This window comes from Neoarius graeffei, chromosome 7 (genome assembly GCF_027579695.1).
Source record: "Neoarius graeffei isolate fNeoGra1 chromosome 7, fNeoGra1.pri, whole genome shotgun sequence".
NCBI classification, from domain to species: domain Eukaryota; kingdom Metazoa; phylum Chordata; class Actinopteri; order Siluriformes; family Ariidae; genus Neoarius; species Neoarius graeffei.
The window spans coordinates 68,917,212-68,932,400 of NC_083575.1; the positions used below are offsets into that span (position 1 = coordinate 68,917,212).

Genomic DNA, 15,189 nt, shown 5'->3' on the forward strand with positions numbered 1-15,189 from the left:
CTTGCCAGTATCTGTTGCCGTTGTCGGTGACAACAAGCCACAGCACCAAGACCAGCAACACTAACGACTCCATGTCCTCCATGTTTATTGTTTACTATTCGGGTCGTGAGACTACTGCTTAAAAGCTCACTGATGTCACTGTTTGCGCTGCTTAACGACATCACGTGACGTCCACCCACTTTCGCTAACTCCACCCAATGTGTCCACCCACTTCCAGCCAGCACGGTTCAGCGCAGTTGTAGTCGAAATGCAACTCCAACAGCCCCACTCAGCTCGACTCAGCACGGCATGGCTCAGCCCGACTGAGCCGTGTTTGTAGTGGAAAAGCGGCATATGACCACGCCTACTTCGATCAAAAGGTGCAGGCTATCTGCTGGTACCTCGTATAGTGAAGGCTACATCAGGGGGCAGAGCCTTTTCTTACAAAGCCCCACAGTTATGGAACAGCCTTCCAAGTAGTGTTCGGGAATCAGACACAGTCTCAATGTTTAAGTCTAGGCTGAAAACATATCTGCTCAGTCAAGCCTTTTGTTAATGGTGTTTATGACGTAAAGGTGTAGATCTGGAGCGTCCTCAGACATAGTGTGTTTTGGTAAACTGGGATGTATGGATGCTGTCACTCCACTCGCTTGCTCACTCGAGTTTGTTGACAGTGTTGTGGCTGCTGCTTTATGTCCCGGGGCGCCCTCATGCCTGTTATCTTCTGGCTCTCCCCTTTTAGTTATGCTGCCAGATTCCCTGCTTGTACTCAGTGCAATATATATACTGTCCCTACTTACTCAGGTAACATTGGGCATACCTAACAACCTGTGTTCTCTCCCTCTCCCCCTCCCCAAAATCTGTCCCTCTGTGTTACATGTCGGTCCTGGGATTGAGATGCTGACCTCTTCTGCTCCTCAGACCTGCCTGATCCATCCTGGCGCCCTGTGTCTGGTTGGAGTCTCATCGCATCGCTCCTGTGAAGGACAGCCCCATGTGGACAGTTGAAAGTCACACTTGGAAGACGCTCTGGACACTTAGTCATGCTTTTATGGCTGAGGACTACAGTTGACTTGCTAACTTTAGGACTGCAGTTGTTATGAACAGTTTTACACACAAAAGTTTCATCAATGAAGAGTTTATAGCATCAGATAAATAAGATGGCGGCGCAAGTGGTTGCAGCGGCTTAGGGCTCTCCTTTTCAGTGCTCTTTTTTTGTTTGTTTTTGTATTTCTTTCTTGCTTGTTTGTGCACCATCGGTTCTGCAAACATCCAGTATACCCACCAGACACTTTTAGCCATCGGTGACCAACACCAGATATCTGTTTTGAGCGACTTTCTCTTCACGCATAACATCCCAGATGACATGGCGAGACCGCCGGGCTCTCCGTGGATTGTTGTCGGGTCTAGGAGGTGGCGCAGACGGAGGAGGGAGAGGAAGCAGAAGTGGGGCCGCAGGTCCGGTGCTATGCTAAGGCTAAAACAACCACCACACAAGCCACCTCTACCGAGCCTGTATCTCTCCAATGCCAGATCCCTGGTGCATAAAACGGATGATCTGGAATTACAACTCGCTGGAAATCACTATGTTCGGGACTGCTGTGTTTTAATTATCACAGAAACCCGGCTTCATCCGGAAATACCCAATGCTAGCTTGCAGCTAGCAGGTCGCACTCTGCTCTGCTGGGACAGAAATAAGGACTCCGGTAAGAGCAGAGGAGGAGGGCTCTGTATTTACGTGCATGATAATTGGTGTAACAACGGAACAATTATAGATAAACACTGTTCCCCAGACCTCAAGTACATGTCTAAGATGCCGGCCTTTTTTTCTACCGAGAGAGCTAACTGTGACTCTAAATTGACCGTAGGTGTGAATGTGAGTGTGAATGGTTGTCTGTGTCTGTGTGTCAGCCCTGTGATGACCTGGCGACTTGTCCAGGGTGTACCCCGCCTTTTGCCCGTAGTCAGCTGGGATAGGCTCCAGCTTGCCTGCGACCCTGTAGAACAGGATAAAGCGGCTACAGATAATGAGATGAGATGAGATGAGATGAGAGCTAACTGTAGTGATTGTCACAGCTGTGTATATTCCACCTGACGCCAGTGTAAGCACAGCGCTCTATCTCCTGTTGAACACTGTAAACAAACAGCAGCGGGCCCACCCTGACAGTGTTCACATAATAGCAGGAGACTTTAATAAGGCCAACTTGAAGACTGTACTGCCGAAGTTTTACCAACATGTTAAGTGTTCTACTAGAGGGGAGAACACTTTGGATCATGTTTACTCCAACATCAAGCACGCGTACAGAGCCATACCCCAGTCAGACCATCTTTCCCTCCTGCTCTCCCCAGCCTACACCCCCCTCAGACGCAGAGCCAGGCCCACCACAAGGACTATCACAACCTGGCCTGACAATGCACTCTCCAAACTACAGAACTGCTTTAAAACAGACAGACTGGGACTTATTCAAACACCAGAACACCAGGAGCTGGAGACATTCACAGGAACGGTGCTGGACTATATCAAGTTCTGCATTGGGAATGTGACAATGGATAAAAACATCCGGGTCTTCCCAAACCAGAAACCCTGGATGACCAGCCAGGTCCGCTCACTCCTCAGGGCTCGCGATGCTGCCTTCAGGTCAGGTGATAGAGCTCTGTACAGAGCCGCTCGAGCTGATCTGAAAAGAGGAATAAATAAAGCCAAGGCGGACCACAGGATGCGCATAGAGTCCCACCTGTCCAGCAACAACACACGGGAGGTGTGGCAGGGCATTCAGGACATCACAAACTTCAGAGACTGTGATGTGCCAACAGGAGACTGGAGTGCATCGCTAGCAGAGCTGAATCGCTTCTTTGCTCGCTTTGAAACATCTCAGCAGCACTCATCTGCTCCTGCCCTGCCCCCACCACCACACAGTTCCTACACCACTCATTTCACTGTACAGGAGCACGATGTCAGATGGGTGCTCCTGGCAGTGAACCCCAAGAAAGCTGCTGGCCCAGATGGTGTACCTGGTAAGGTGCTCAGAGCGTGCACCCACCAGCTCGCCCCTACCTTCACCAGGATCTTTAACCTCTCCCTGGCTCAGGCAGTCATCCCACCCTGCCTAAAATCTGCAACAATAATCCCAGTGCCGAAGAAGTCTCCTGTCACCAGCCTGAATGATTACCATCCTGTGGCCCTCACCCTGGTAAGTGCTTCGAGAGACTAGTTCTTCAGCACATCAAGGGCCACCTCCCCCCAGACTTCAACCCCTACCAGTTCGCATATCGCACAAACCGATCCACAGAGGACGCCATCGCCGTAACTCTCCACTCTGCGCTAAACCACCTGGAGCAGCAGCAGAGCTACGTCCGCATACTCTCTGTGGATTACAGTTCAGCTTTTAATACAATAATCCCGGACATCCTTATTAGAAAACTGGACACTCTCAGCCTCCCCCCTCTCACATGTGCCTGGATAAAGGACTTTCTTACTAACCAGACCCAGACTGTGAGACTTGGCCCCCACTTCTCCTCCACCCGCACGTTGAGCACTGGCTCTCCACAGGGCTGTGTGCTGAGCCCCCTCCTGTACTGCCTCTACACCCACGACTGTAGTTCGACCCACAACAACCACCTCATCGTCAAGTTTGCTGACGACACCACAGTGGCCGGACTCATCTCAAAGGGAGACGAGGCAGCCTACAGAGAGGAGGTCCTGAAGTTGACAGCCAGGTGTTCAGAAAATAACCTCGCTCTGAACAAGAAAACCAAAGAGCTCATTGTTGACTTCAGGAAGCACAGCACTGACCTAGCCCCCCTCTACATCAACAACGTGTATGTGGAGAGGGTCCACACCTTCTGGTTTCTTGGCGTCCTCATCGCCGCCGACATTTCCTGGTCAGTAAATATTACAGCAGTCATTAAGAAGGCTCAGCAGCAGCTACACTTCCTGAGAGTCCTCAGGAAGTACAACCTAAACTCCAACCTGCTGCTGAGCTTCTACCGCTCATCCATCAAGAGCCTGCTGACGTACTGTATTACAGTATGGTACGGCAGCTGCACTGCTGTAGACAGGGAGAGGCTCCAGAGGGTAGTTAAGGCAGCACAGAAGATCATCGGCTGCCCTCTCCCCTCCCTGATGGACATTTACACCTCCCGCTGCCTTAGCAGAGCTAAGAACATTATCAAGGACAGCTCCCACCATGGCTTTGATCTGTTCGACCTGTTGCCCTCAGGGCAGCGCTACAGGTGCATCAGGACAAAGACAAACCGTTTCAAAAACAGCTTCTTTCCAAAAGCCATAACCGCCCTGAACTCGGATATGCTCTGACTTTATAGTTTATTTATTTTACTATGTGACTCTCCTCATGCAATAATGTATAATGTGCAGTACTTTATAAGGTGACTCTCTCTGTGCAATACCTCACTCCATAATGTGAAACACAACACATTCACTTCACCTCAGGACTGTGCACCTGACACACAGCACATTCACCTCAGGACTGTGCACCTTACACACAGCACATACACCTCTAAGTCTGTGCACCATACCTTACCTTGCAATACTTCATAAATGTGTAATATTTTATTTTATAATGCGACTCTCTCGTGCAATAATATATAATGTGACTCTCTCTGTGCAATGAGCAATACCTCACTCCATAATGTGCAACACAACACATACACCTCAGGACTGTGCACCTTACCCCGTCCCCTTTTTTTCCTCCCTTCCTCTCTCTCTCTCTCTACACGCTGTTTGCACTGTTATTGGAGATGCTTTAATCTCATTGTACATGTGTATAGTGACAATAAAGGCATTCTATTCTATCAAAACTGAGCTCATGTTAAAACTATTACTGTTATAGTCATGTTGTCTGTTGTTGCCCAAATGAGGATGGGTTCCCTTTTGAGTCTGGTTCCTCTTGAGGTTTCTTCATGTCGTCTGAGGGAGTTTTTCCTTGCCACAGTCGCCACAGGCGTGCTCATTGGGGATAGATTAGGGATAAAATTAGCTCATGTTTTAAGTCGTTCAAATTCTGTAAAGCTGCTTTGCGACAATGTTCACTGTTAAAAGCGCTATACAAATAAACTTGACATTCTTAAATACGGGCGGCATGGTGGTGTAGTGGTTAGCGCTGTCGCCTCACAGCAAGAAGGTCCGGGTTCGAGCCCCGTGGCCGGCGAGGGCCTTTCTGTGTGGAGTTTGCATGTTCTCCCCATGTCCGCATGGGTTTCCTCTGGGTGCTCCGGTTTCCCCCACAGTCCAAAGACATGCAGGTTAGGTTAACTGGTGACTCTAAATTGACCGTAGGTGTGAATGTGAGTGTGAATAGTTGTCTGTGTCTAGGTGTTAGCTCTGTGATGACCTGGCGACTTGTCCAGGGTGTACCCCGCCTTTCGCCTGTAGTCAGCTGGGATAGGCTCCAGCTTGCCTGCGACCCTGTAGAACAGGATAAAGCGGCTAGAGATAATGAGATTCTTAAACACACGTATATAGATAGGTGCCTCTACAGGCTGACTACAACGACAAGAAGAAGAAGGTTGAATTGATAATGATCTAGAAATACAAGTCCTCTGCCGTCCAAGAGATTCTACCTCACAGATCGGGCCTTATGAAAAACAGATAGCAGATGTGTGAGCAAAGACAAGTTTCAAGAATTTAACTGAAACAAGCCAAAACAAGTTGTAAGCATGCAAAACAAGTATCTATCAGATGGAAACCATGTTTTAGATCAGACTGGCATTACACACCCATACAACAGTGCTGACAGACTGGGATAAAGTGAACATACAGTACAGCAAGTACTGAAACACAATATAAAATATATAAAGGCCATCTGGGGGAAGGAAAAAACAACTGCAAGTCAATTTACACAACCGAAGGGGATTGAAAGTAAAGCCAAGTAAAAAGCCTCAACTCACTCACTTCTTCCAGCTTGTCTCACTTGTATGTTTGGGGTCGCTGCCATGTGGACACTACTGATCCACAGGTCATTAACTGGAGCATAGTTTTACACCAGATCCCCTTCCTACCACAACCCTCCCATTTTCAGGTTTGGGAAACAATCATTCTCACATACATTCACACCTATGGACAATTTAGAGTCGCCGGTTAACCTAATTGCATGTCTTTGGACTGTGGTGGGAAACCCATGCAGACACGGGGAGAAGATGCAAACTCCACTCAGAAAGGCCCCCGCCAACCACTGGGCTCGAATCCAGAACCTTCTTGCTGTGAGGTGACCGGGCTAACCACTGCACCACCCTGCAGCCCCAAAAAGACTCAAGAGGCTCAATCAAAACAAAACCCACAAGGTTTACTGGTTTCCTTACTTTGATACACGCGAGAGAAATAAAGCTGAAATCTAGTGCAAGCACCCAATTTGTTCCTTTACAGACAGTGATGGTGAAAACTCTCCATTAGCTTAGAATTAAATTGTTATTACATTCATTAACAAGTAACTCAAAGTGTGTTAACAGTTCAAATGAGAGTAAAGAGCTTTGTTCTCAGGGAAAACTGCTCCAGGAATTGTGTCAGCAAAAACTTATCATGTTTGTATCTAAAGCACCACCAAAGAAGAAAAAAAGTCATTTTGTGACTAAGAACATTGAACATGGACATTCTGAAGCTCTGATAAAGTTTATTTTTTCACCTTGAGGCCGTGTTACACTGCTTTTATGGCAGATTCAAGTCCCGCTGTATTTTAATGGGAGGAAAGATTAAACAGTCATTGGACACCAGGCTTTTAAAAACAGATGCCTGGGGGTGTTAGGCGTGTGGGTGGGTAGATTGGTTGGTTGTGCATAGAAGAAGAAAAAAGAAAAGGAGAAAGAAACCCCCCCCCCCCCCCCCCCCCACATCTCAGCGTTTATTAGACAGTGCTCTCTTCACCTGTCGAAAACATTGTAAATAAATTCAAAGTGCAAAAATTATCAAATAATTTTAATTCTCGCTAGGATAATTTTGTTAAGTTAGTCACCCTTTTTGATGAAGTTAAAAGCTAAATTGCTTTGAGGGTGACATAGCAGACACAAGCCAGACCACTAGATGAAACCGATAAAAGAGAACACGTACAGATAAAACGGATATACTTCTCTAACAGATATACTCCTATCTAACAGATGTGCTCCTCCCATTTTCAAAACCACCAGCCGCCTCTGCCACTGAACAATTTATTTCATACTCATAATCCAACTTTTCAAATATCATTCACATTCTTCAAATGTTATTCAAGATATTTTTGTGCTATTCTTTTAACATCCTGGCTATTCATTGGAGCCAGAACTTTCCACTGACAAAACACATTCCTATTTACACAGTTATTCAGGTTTAGCTTCAACCCATTCAATTCAAGCCACTGGTTAAACAAGCTTACTTAAAGGAGAACTGAAGGCAATTTTTTTTTAATCATCAAAATTCTATTTCTCTCATTTTATTAAATATAAGAATGCATTTTGGTAGCTATTGTGTCACTGCTATAGCAAGTTATGAGTATTTGAAATACGCTATGTAATATATATCAGTCCATAATGTCAAAGCAACGGCTGTAAACGAGATTCGTTGAGACCTGTGCGAGACATCGTAGGACGGAAGTAAAACGTACAGCGGAAATCAAAGCAACCAACATCTGCCAACGATGTCAAAAGACGCGCGCGCCATCCTTCGAATGCTGACGTAATCAAGCCGGAAGTTTTGTTTGTTTTGATAGCGATCAGGAAAGTTTGAAAAAAGTAGGCAGTAATCGTCATTTAAACTCGTTTTTGTGCAATGTTTCATTTTGAAAACAGCTTTCAAAATGGCAGCACTGACACCTGGCTGACACTTCATATTTCGAAGTCTCGCACAAGTCTCGTGAAGATCGTGCGGACAAGCGACGCCTGCCGTGGACCAAATGAACTAAATTCAACATGGCTAAAAACCGAATAGGCCGATAAGTATAATATTTAATTGCAATTAGTTGCCAGTATGAGTCACGATACAAGGATACTAAAACCGAAAACATAACTGAATAACGCGTTAAGAAATAAAGCAAGTTTAAAAATGACTTCAGTTCTCCTTTAAATGTACTTACTTAATCCACTGGGTTCCAGTGGAGACATGGGGCAACAAGTCAAACAGGCTAAGGACGCTGTGTTAAATACAATCGCTGTGAAAATGATGGCTCATGATTTCAATCTTTATAACACAATCTGGGCTGATGGGCTTTTCTTTCACCGGCCCCTGAGGTTCATCAATCACTGGTTTGAGAAACCATGGTCCTGAGGACAGCAAACATGCCTTACCAGTCAAAAGTTTGGACACCCCTACTCATTCATAGGTTTTTCTGTATTTTAACCATTTTCTACACTGTAGAACAATACTGAAGACATCAGAACTATAAAATAACATCTGAAACATATATGAAATTATGTGGTCAAAAACAAAACAACTCCCCCCCCACACACACACACACACGTGTTAAAAAAATGCGTTTCATATTTTAGATTCTTCAAAGTAGCCAATGTTCACCTTGACACTTTACACACTATTGGCATTATCTTAACCAGCTTCATGAGGTCGTCACTTGGAATGCTTTTCAATTAACAGGTGCCTCGTCAAAAGTTAATTAGTGCAATTTCTTGCCTTCTTAATGCATTTGAGATCAAACAGTAAATAGTAAATAATAAAAATACAGTAAATAGCCCTATTCCACAACTGTAGTAATCCATATGTCAAGAGCCGCTCAACTCAGTAAAGAGAAATGACATCCATCATTACTTTAATACATGAAGTGTCTTAACTAATAACAATAAAGAAGAAAAAAAATCAATAAGTGTCCAAACTTTTGAACAGTAGTGTAAATAAAATGTTTAACTCTTTAATACACTTCCAAGTTTGGATCATGAAAGAGACAAACCTTGGTAATGCAGCATGTATAAGGCACTCCGCAGGCCAGAGGTCCTGGGGCTGAGCAGTTGTGGTACATGTTCACCGCCCAATCTTTGTACTCCATCCCACCACAGCATTTGAACTGGAGATTAAATAAATCACATTTGTCATCATAAATAAATATTTCAGATCTTTGCTTGGTTTAAAAAGAAAAAACAACCCTAAAACTTTGAAAGTGCAGGGCTCGAAATTCGCGGTGGTCCGGTCGCCCGAGGCGACTTAATTTGTCATTTGGCGGGTAATTCCTGTCACTAGCCAGCCCGGCTGGCTAGTTGAAAATAAAAAATGTACATGAAGCAAAGATTCAGACACACCATCAACTAAAGCCACCACATATTAAACGTGTGCTGTGTCTGTGTTAATCGATGTGTTTATCGGCAGGACGGAAACTACTGAAGAATTCCGAATCATATCGTGTATGAGTCAGGCTGTCAGTTTTTTCACTACTGCGCATGCATATAACGCATCTCGTTGAATATCGCGGTAATCACGTGTCGTATTGGACCAGGTGGGTGGAGCACAGAAGCACGGCAGGCCAGAACTGAGTTCTCAATGAACCATTTATTGCTAGCTTTTCAGCCTTTTATCACTTCCCAGCCGCGCATGCACGCATGTTCTGGTTGGGGAGAGAGCTCCCTTTCTCTGCTCTCCTCTCCTTTTAAAGGGCGCGGTCACTGGGGAAGATACACAAACACAGGTTAATCCCCATCAGGTGCAATGATTCCACCACTTACCTTCCCTCACTCCGCCCTCCATTCACAGACCGACGCTTGGCCACGCCCCCGCTGCCACATCACGTTATCAAATTCAATAGATGTGGCCACATTATTGCCCATTTAAACACGTGTTTTTTTGCTGTTTACATCTACATCTGCCAAAGCTACGTTGCGATGTGGAATTTTCTGAAAGGTGTACAGAAACCGCCAGAGACGGGGACAAAGAGACCTCGGTCTGAAGAGGAGAAAAAGGCCGCCGATAAAGCGTACGAGAAGGAGAAACGATAAAGGACTTATAAGCAAACGTGGGAGCAGGGTAGGCCTTGGCTGCAATACGATTTTTATGGAAAAATTAATTTTTTTCAAGTTGATTCCTAGTCAATATGAAGCTCCTAATGCTTTCTCTCTCATAAATGGTTAAATACAGAAAGCATGTTGGACATATTTTGGGTGCGATAGTCATGATAGTAAGTACGGTATATTTGCTTTCAATACTCATACCCCAAGTTGCCAAGTTTTCCAATATATTATTATTTGTTGATATTATGGTGCTCTGTGTTGTTCTCATTTATGTATTTAACAACAGTATCAAAATACTCGGGTCTTGAAATAAATGCACATTAGTCATGAACAATGGTAACTCTCTTTGGCGTTATTTTTGACAGAAGTAAAATTCATACATGAACAAATTTTGGCTAGTTGATTTTCTGTTTGGCGAGTTACTCTGGAAGGTAACTAGTCCAGTTGGCTGGTGAAAAAAAAAAATATATATGAATTTCTAGGCCTGAAGTGTGAAATGTTACAGGACAGTTAAGTGTTAACTGGATTACGAAAGCCTCTAAAATCCCTGTGCACCTGAGGCCCTGTCCACATGGCAACGGATTCAGGTGACTCCGATACAATTGCTTATCGTTTAGGCCTGGCGTCCACACGGCACCGGCGTTTTGGGTGCCCAAAACGCAATCTTTTTGAGAATGGGTTCCAGAGTGGAAAGATCTGGCAACGTTGCCGTTGTGAAGTCGTCTGGATGAGTAGAACGGATTTGTTTACGATGACGTCACAACCACATGACTGAGTGCTTCACGCCGGGTAGAAGTGTAACGAACTCGATGCGAGTTGTCAACAAATCCTATAACTTGGTTCATGAAACGCGCTTACAAAATATTTTCACTGTGAATATTTATTGTGTAATGGTGCAAAGTGAGAGAGAGAGACTCTGCCCTTAGGGCAGAGTCAATCCCGCCAGCAAAAATAGGGAAAAAAAAAGGAGCGATCTCACCTCTTCAGATGTTGGTTTAAATCCGACAATACATTCCTCAAAAAGGGCGTAGAAGAGCAAATTAATCCATCAACGTGTAGCATTCAATTTATTCCGGACCATTAAAGACGCCGCCTTCCGCGTAGAATCATACGTCATCCTCGCCGCCATATTGGATAGGTCAAAGCGGAGAATAAAGATTAGGTGTGTTTAACTGTACCAACAGGTTTGCCGTCCAAACACGATCACATGGGATTACCTTTCACAGATGAGACTGGAAAAATACTTTTCATTGTATTTGGTCATTATAATGTAATTTTACGAACAGATTTTCCTGACTTTGTGGCTAATATGAAGTCTCGTGCATAATAGTTTATGCGCATGCGTCCTTACTTCTTCTATTGTTCTGGTGTCTCCGAAGGGACTGTCTTACAGCGCCCCTAGAGGTGTGGCATGTGTATTGCATCGTTTTCAGCAAGCGTTGTGTTGCCATATGGACCTGATATTTTACTGATCGTTGCCCATTTGGACGCGATATATTTTTAAATAACATCTCGTTGCCGTTGTCGTGTGGATGTAGCCTGATGCTTTTCTGTGTTTAAGCGTTAGGTGCTGTGGGATTAGTACCCTGCCAGATAACATCAAACAGCTCAACACTTCATTGTAATGCACAACTGATAAGAGCGAATTGAACCTGCGTCAACAAGGCATGATACAGGACAAGAACCATCTCCGCTACTTTGTATTCATTTATAGAGCCAAAATTTTCAGGGGGAAATAAATGAATAAATATTCGTTCTCTCCCTCATTCCCTAGTCCCTAGCCAGTCCCTCATCTCATCTGAACGGAATATATTTGGAGACAATTATTTAAGCAAATCACTAGATCCTGTCCAATTAAATATGAAGTGTCTGCTGTGGCGCATGGGTGGTAAATGAATACAAATGAACAGCAGCACTAATACTACTACCACCACTAAAATTATATATAATAAAAATAAATATATAAAAATGTATATAATATTATATATATCATTATCTCTAGCCGCTTTATCCTGTTCTGCAGGGTCGCAGGCAAGCTGGAGCCTATCCCAGCTGACTACGGGCGAAAGGCGGGGTACACCCTGGACAAGTCGCCAGGTCATCACAGGGCTGACACATAGACACAGACAACCATTCACACTCACATTCACACCTACGGTCAATTTAGAGTCACCAGTTAACCTAACCTGCATGTCTTTGGACTGTGGGGGAAACCGGAGCACCTGGAGGAAACCCACGCGGACACGGGGAGAACATGCAAACTCCGCACAGAAAGGCCCTCGCCGGCCACGGGGCTCGAACCCGGACCTTCTTGCTGTGAGGCGACAGCGCTAACCACTTCACCACCGTGCCGCCACCCCTTGATGTTAATCAGGAAAAAAAAAGCAGCTTCTCACGTTACAGAGATGGTGCAAAGAAAAAATACCTTCAGTTCTGAAAGTTTTTAGGAACAGCTTTACCTCGGACTGTTACTACGTCCCAACCCTGGAGGCTCCTTCCAATAATGCTAAATAAACATCTCGCAAAAAAAAAAGCCAAATAAACAATTACAGTGAATAAATTGTTAGTATAGAAACATCACTCGATTTGCCTTGCAGCTGGAACTACTGTTATAGGAAACGAATCAACACCTTCTGACTAATCAGTTTTGAGATTTCTACAACACTATGGTTTAACGCAAAAATATTATCACAATGTTCATGTTTGCTGACGGAGGGCTTCCAAAATGTTAGTGCTGCATGCCAAGTTCTATGAAAAACTAAATTCAAAAAAAGATACTCATCTACAAAATTGAATACATTAAAAAAGTATTTAAAACGTCTATTTTAATATGCAATTAGCTGCCTATGAGTAAGACAGAGTTATAAAAAAGTACCGATATCTGTAATACCCTGAGGGGAAAAAAGTGTACCGTGTTGTAATTCATCACTATAATGTTATTATATCGTCATATACCCCAGCTTGGCTTAATATAATAAAAGATGGATGTGAAAGCTATAATATGATTAGTAATAAAGTAACGTATCCAACATTTTCAGGAAAAAAAAAAACAAAAAAAAAACAGAGCTTCTTAGACAGATTCTGAAACCTCCGACAGATGACATCAACTGCTGCCCAGAGTTACACGCTTATAAATTGTGGTAAAGAGGTGAAGACCATGCGATGCCCGGGAAAATTGCTGTTTACGTTCTTGGCAGGAATTTCAAAACAGGTGAGTAAACTTCATATCAAAATTTGACTTGCTCTAAAGAATGTGCATAAACCACCCTGTAAAGAGAAACCTCTCTCTCCCTCCCTCCCTCCCTCCCTCACTGGTTTGTACTTGGCAAGAATTCAAACAGGTGGAAATGCCAGAAGGCTTAATTTGAAGCCCTTTAAAAAGGACAAACGTGCATAATGTGACTATTGATAGGCATCAGACATGAGCCTGAGAGGCAATGATTATACAAACCACTGGCAGCTACTTGACACCTTTTCAGTAAATTTAGAAATGATAAATAAATAAATCTCTATTTATTCAAACAAGGCTTACCATCTGTTGCATAAATTGCGAACAACGAACAGATCACAGTAATTACAACAACCACACTGGTGCACGCAGATTCCCACACAAAGCGGTGAGGATAACAAAGTGCTGGAGTTTACATTGTTGGCATGCAAAGAACCATTTCAGGATTTCACAAAATGTACCATGCTGCCTTCGGAAACCTGCTTCCAGCTAGGAAAAAATGTACTCTGACGACATTTCTACTGTGTGCATTATGGTTTGCTCAGACAAGTCAGACTGAAATAGAAATTACAAGCAGGCTTTACTAGCTAGTACGATATTAGTGGACTGTTTCTCTGCGGGTGGTATAACGGTTGATGTGATCAGAGATGTCCTTTAAATGGAAAAAATGCACCCAGTTATATAGTAAGCATCACTTCGGTACTTTCTCATTCACACAGGGTGAATTAAAAACCTACTAAGATTAGTGTACAAGATGAAAAAGCCACATTAAGCAACTCTATTTTTTTAGTTTCACTCAGTCTGTAATCCGTATTCACAAAAAAGAAAAAAAAAACCCTTTCTAAAATCTCCCTTACATCCAAGTTCTTTCTTGGTCCCATTCCGTTTAAAACCTACTCACAAAATCAGGAATTTTGAGAATTTATAAGCTAAAAGAAAGACTAGGTTTGACCTGCGTACTGCAGAAGATGGCATGTTTAATGAAATGTACATCAGCAGTAATTGGCACAATTCGCGTTGCTGTATTGGGGGGGGGGGGGGGGCACATGAATGCTTTCATATATACTTAGTATAGGTTATTTCATGTCAAATAAATGTTTGGCTAATTGTCACCCTATATACAGTACCATTCAAAAGTTTGGACACCCCGACTCATTCACAGGTTTTACTGTATTTTGACTACATTGTACAACAATACTGAAGACATCAAAACTATGAAATAACATCTGGAACATATGGCAAACAAAAAGTGTTAGAGTTTCATATTTTAGATTCTTCAAAGCAGCCAACGTTTATCTTGACGCTTTACACACTATTGCCGTTATCTTAACCAGCTTCATGAGGTAGTCACCTGGAATGCTTTTCAATTAACAGACGTGCCTCGTCAAAAATTAATTCGTGCAATCTCTTACCTTATTAATAATGTATGAGAACACCGTAAATAATAACCGTAGTAATCCATATGATGTCAAGAACTGTTCAACTAAGTAAAGAGAAACGACATCCATCATTACTTCAAAACATGAAGTGTCTTAATTAATTTAAAAAAAAAAAATTGAATTAAAAGGTGTCCAAACTTTTGACTGGTACTGTATGTAGCACACGATTAAACAAACGGTTGCATTTACTTTCATTTGCATTTCATTAGAGAAGGTTTCCCAAACCTCTAGGGATTTGTGGTTGCATTTCAGGGGGTTTCAGAGACTGTGATGGAAATGGCACATTAAATTTAAAGTACATCTTTCTTCCCTCCCCGCAACCACCACCATCATTTTCTCCATAAATTGCTCTTGACCAATTCCCAAACACCCATCATATGACTGCTACCTACCAGAGAGGGCCAACACAAGGAACCAGAAACATCATATTTTAAAACAGCTGTGTCACAGGGCAGCATAACACAATCAGGAGAAAACACTATCTGCCCTCTTCCGCATACATGAGATCAGAGACTTCCACAATTGGCTAGTTTCACTGTGATTAACAGGAGAAAGATTTCTTGCTCTTTTGGTGGTTGTAGGCTTTGATTCCAACCAAGCAGGACCTTATTT

The 15,189-nt window shown here is 43.4% G+C and overlaps 1 protein-coding gene across 2 annotated transcripts in view; it reads right to left on the bottom strand.

The window, feature by feature from the left end:
- tspan15 (tetraspanin 15) overlaps nucleotides 1–15,189 on the bottom strand; it is a 145,409-nt gene that overhangs the window by 45,089 nt on the left and 85,131 nt on the right. For both annotated transcript variants that reach the window (XM_060926318.1, XM_060926317.1), the window contains one exon: nucleotides 8,862–8,975. In XM_060926318.1, the coding sequence (XP_060782301.1) occupies nucleotides 8,862–8,975 (114 nt within the window). The remainder of the gene's footprint in view (nucleotides 1–8,861; nucleotides 8,976–15,189) is intronic.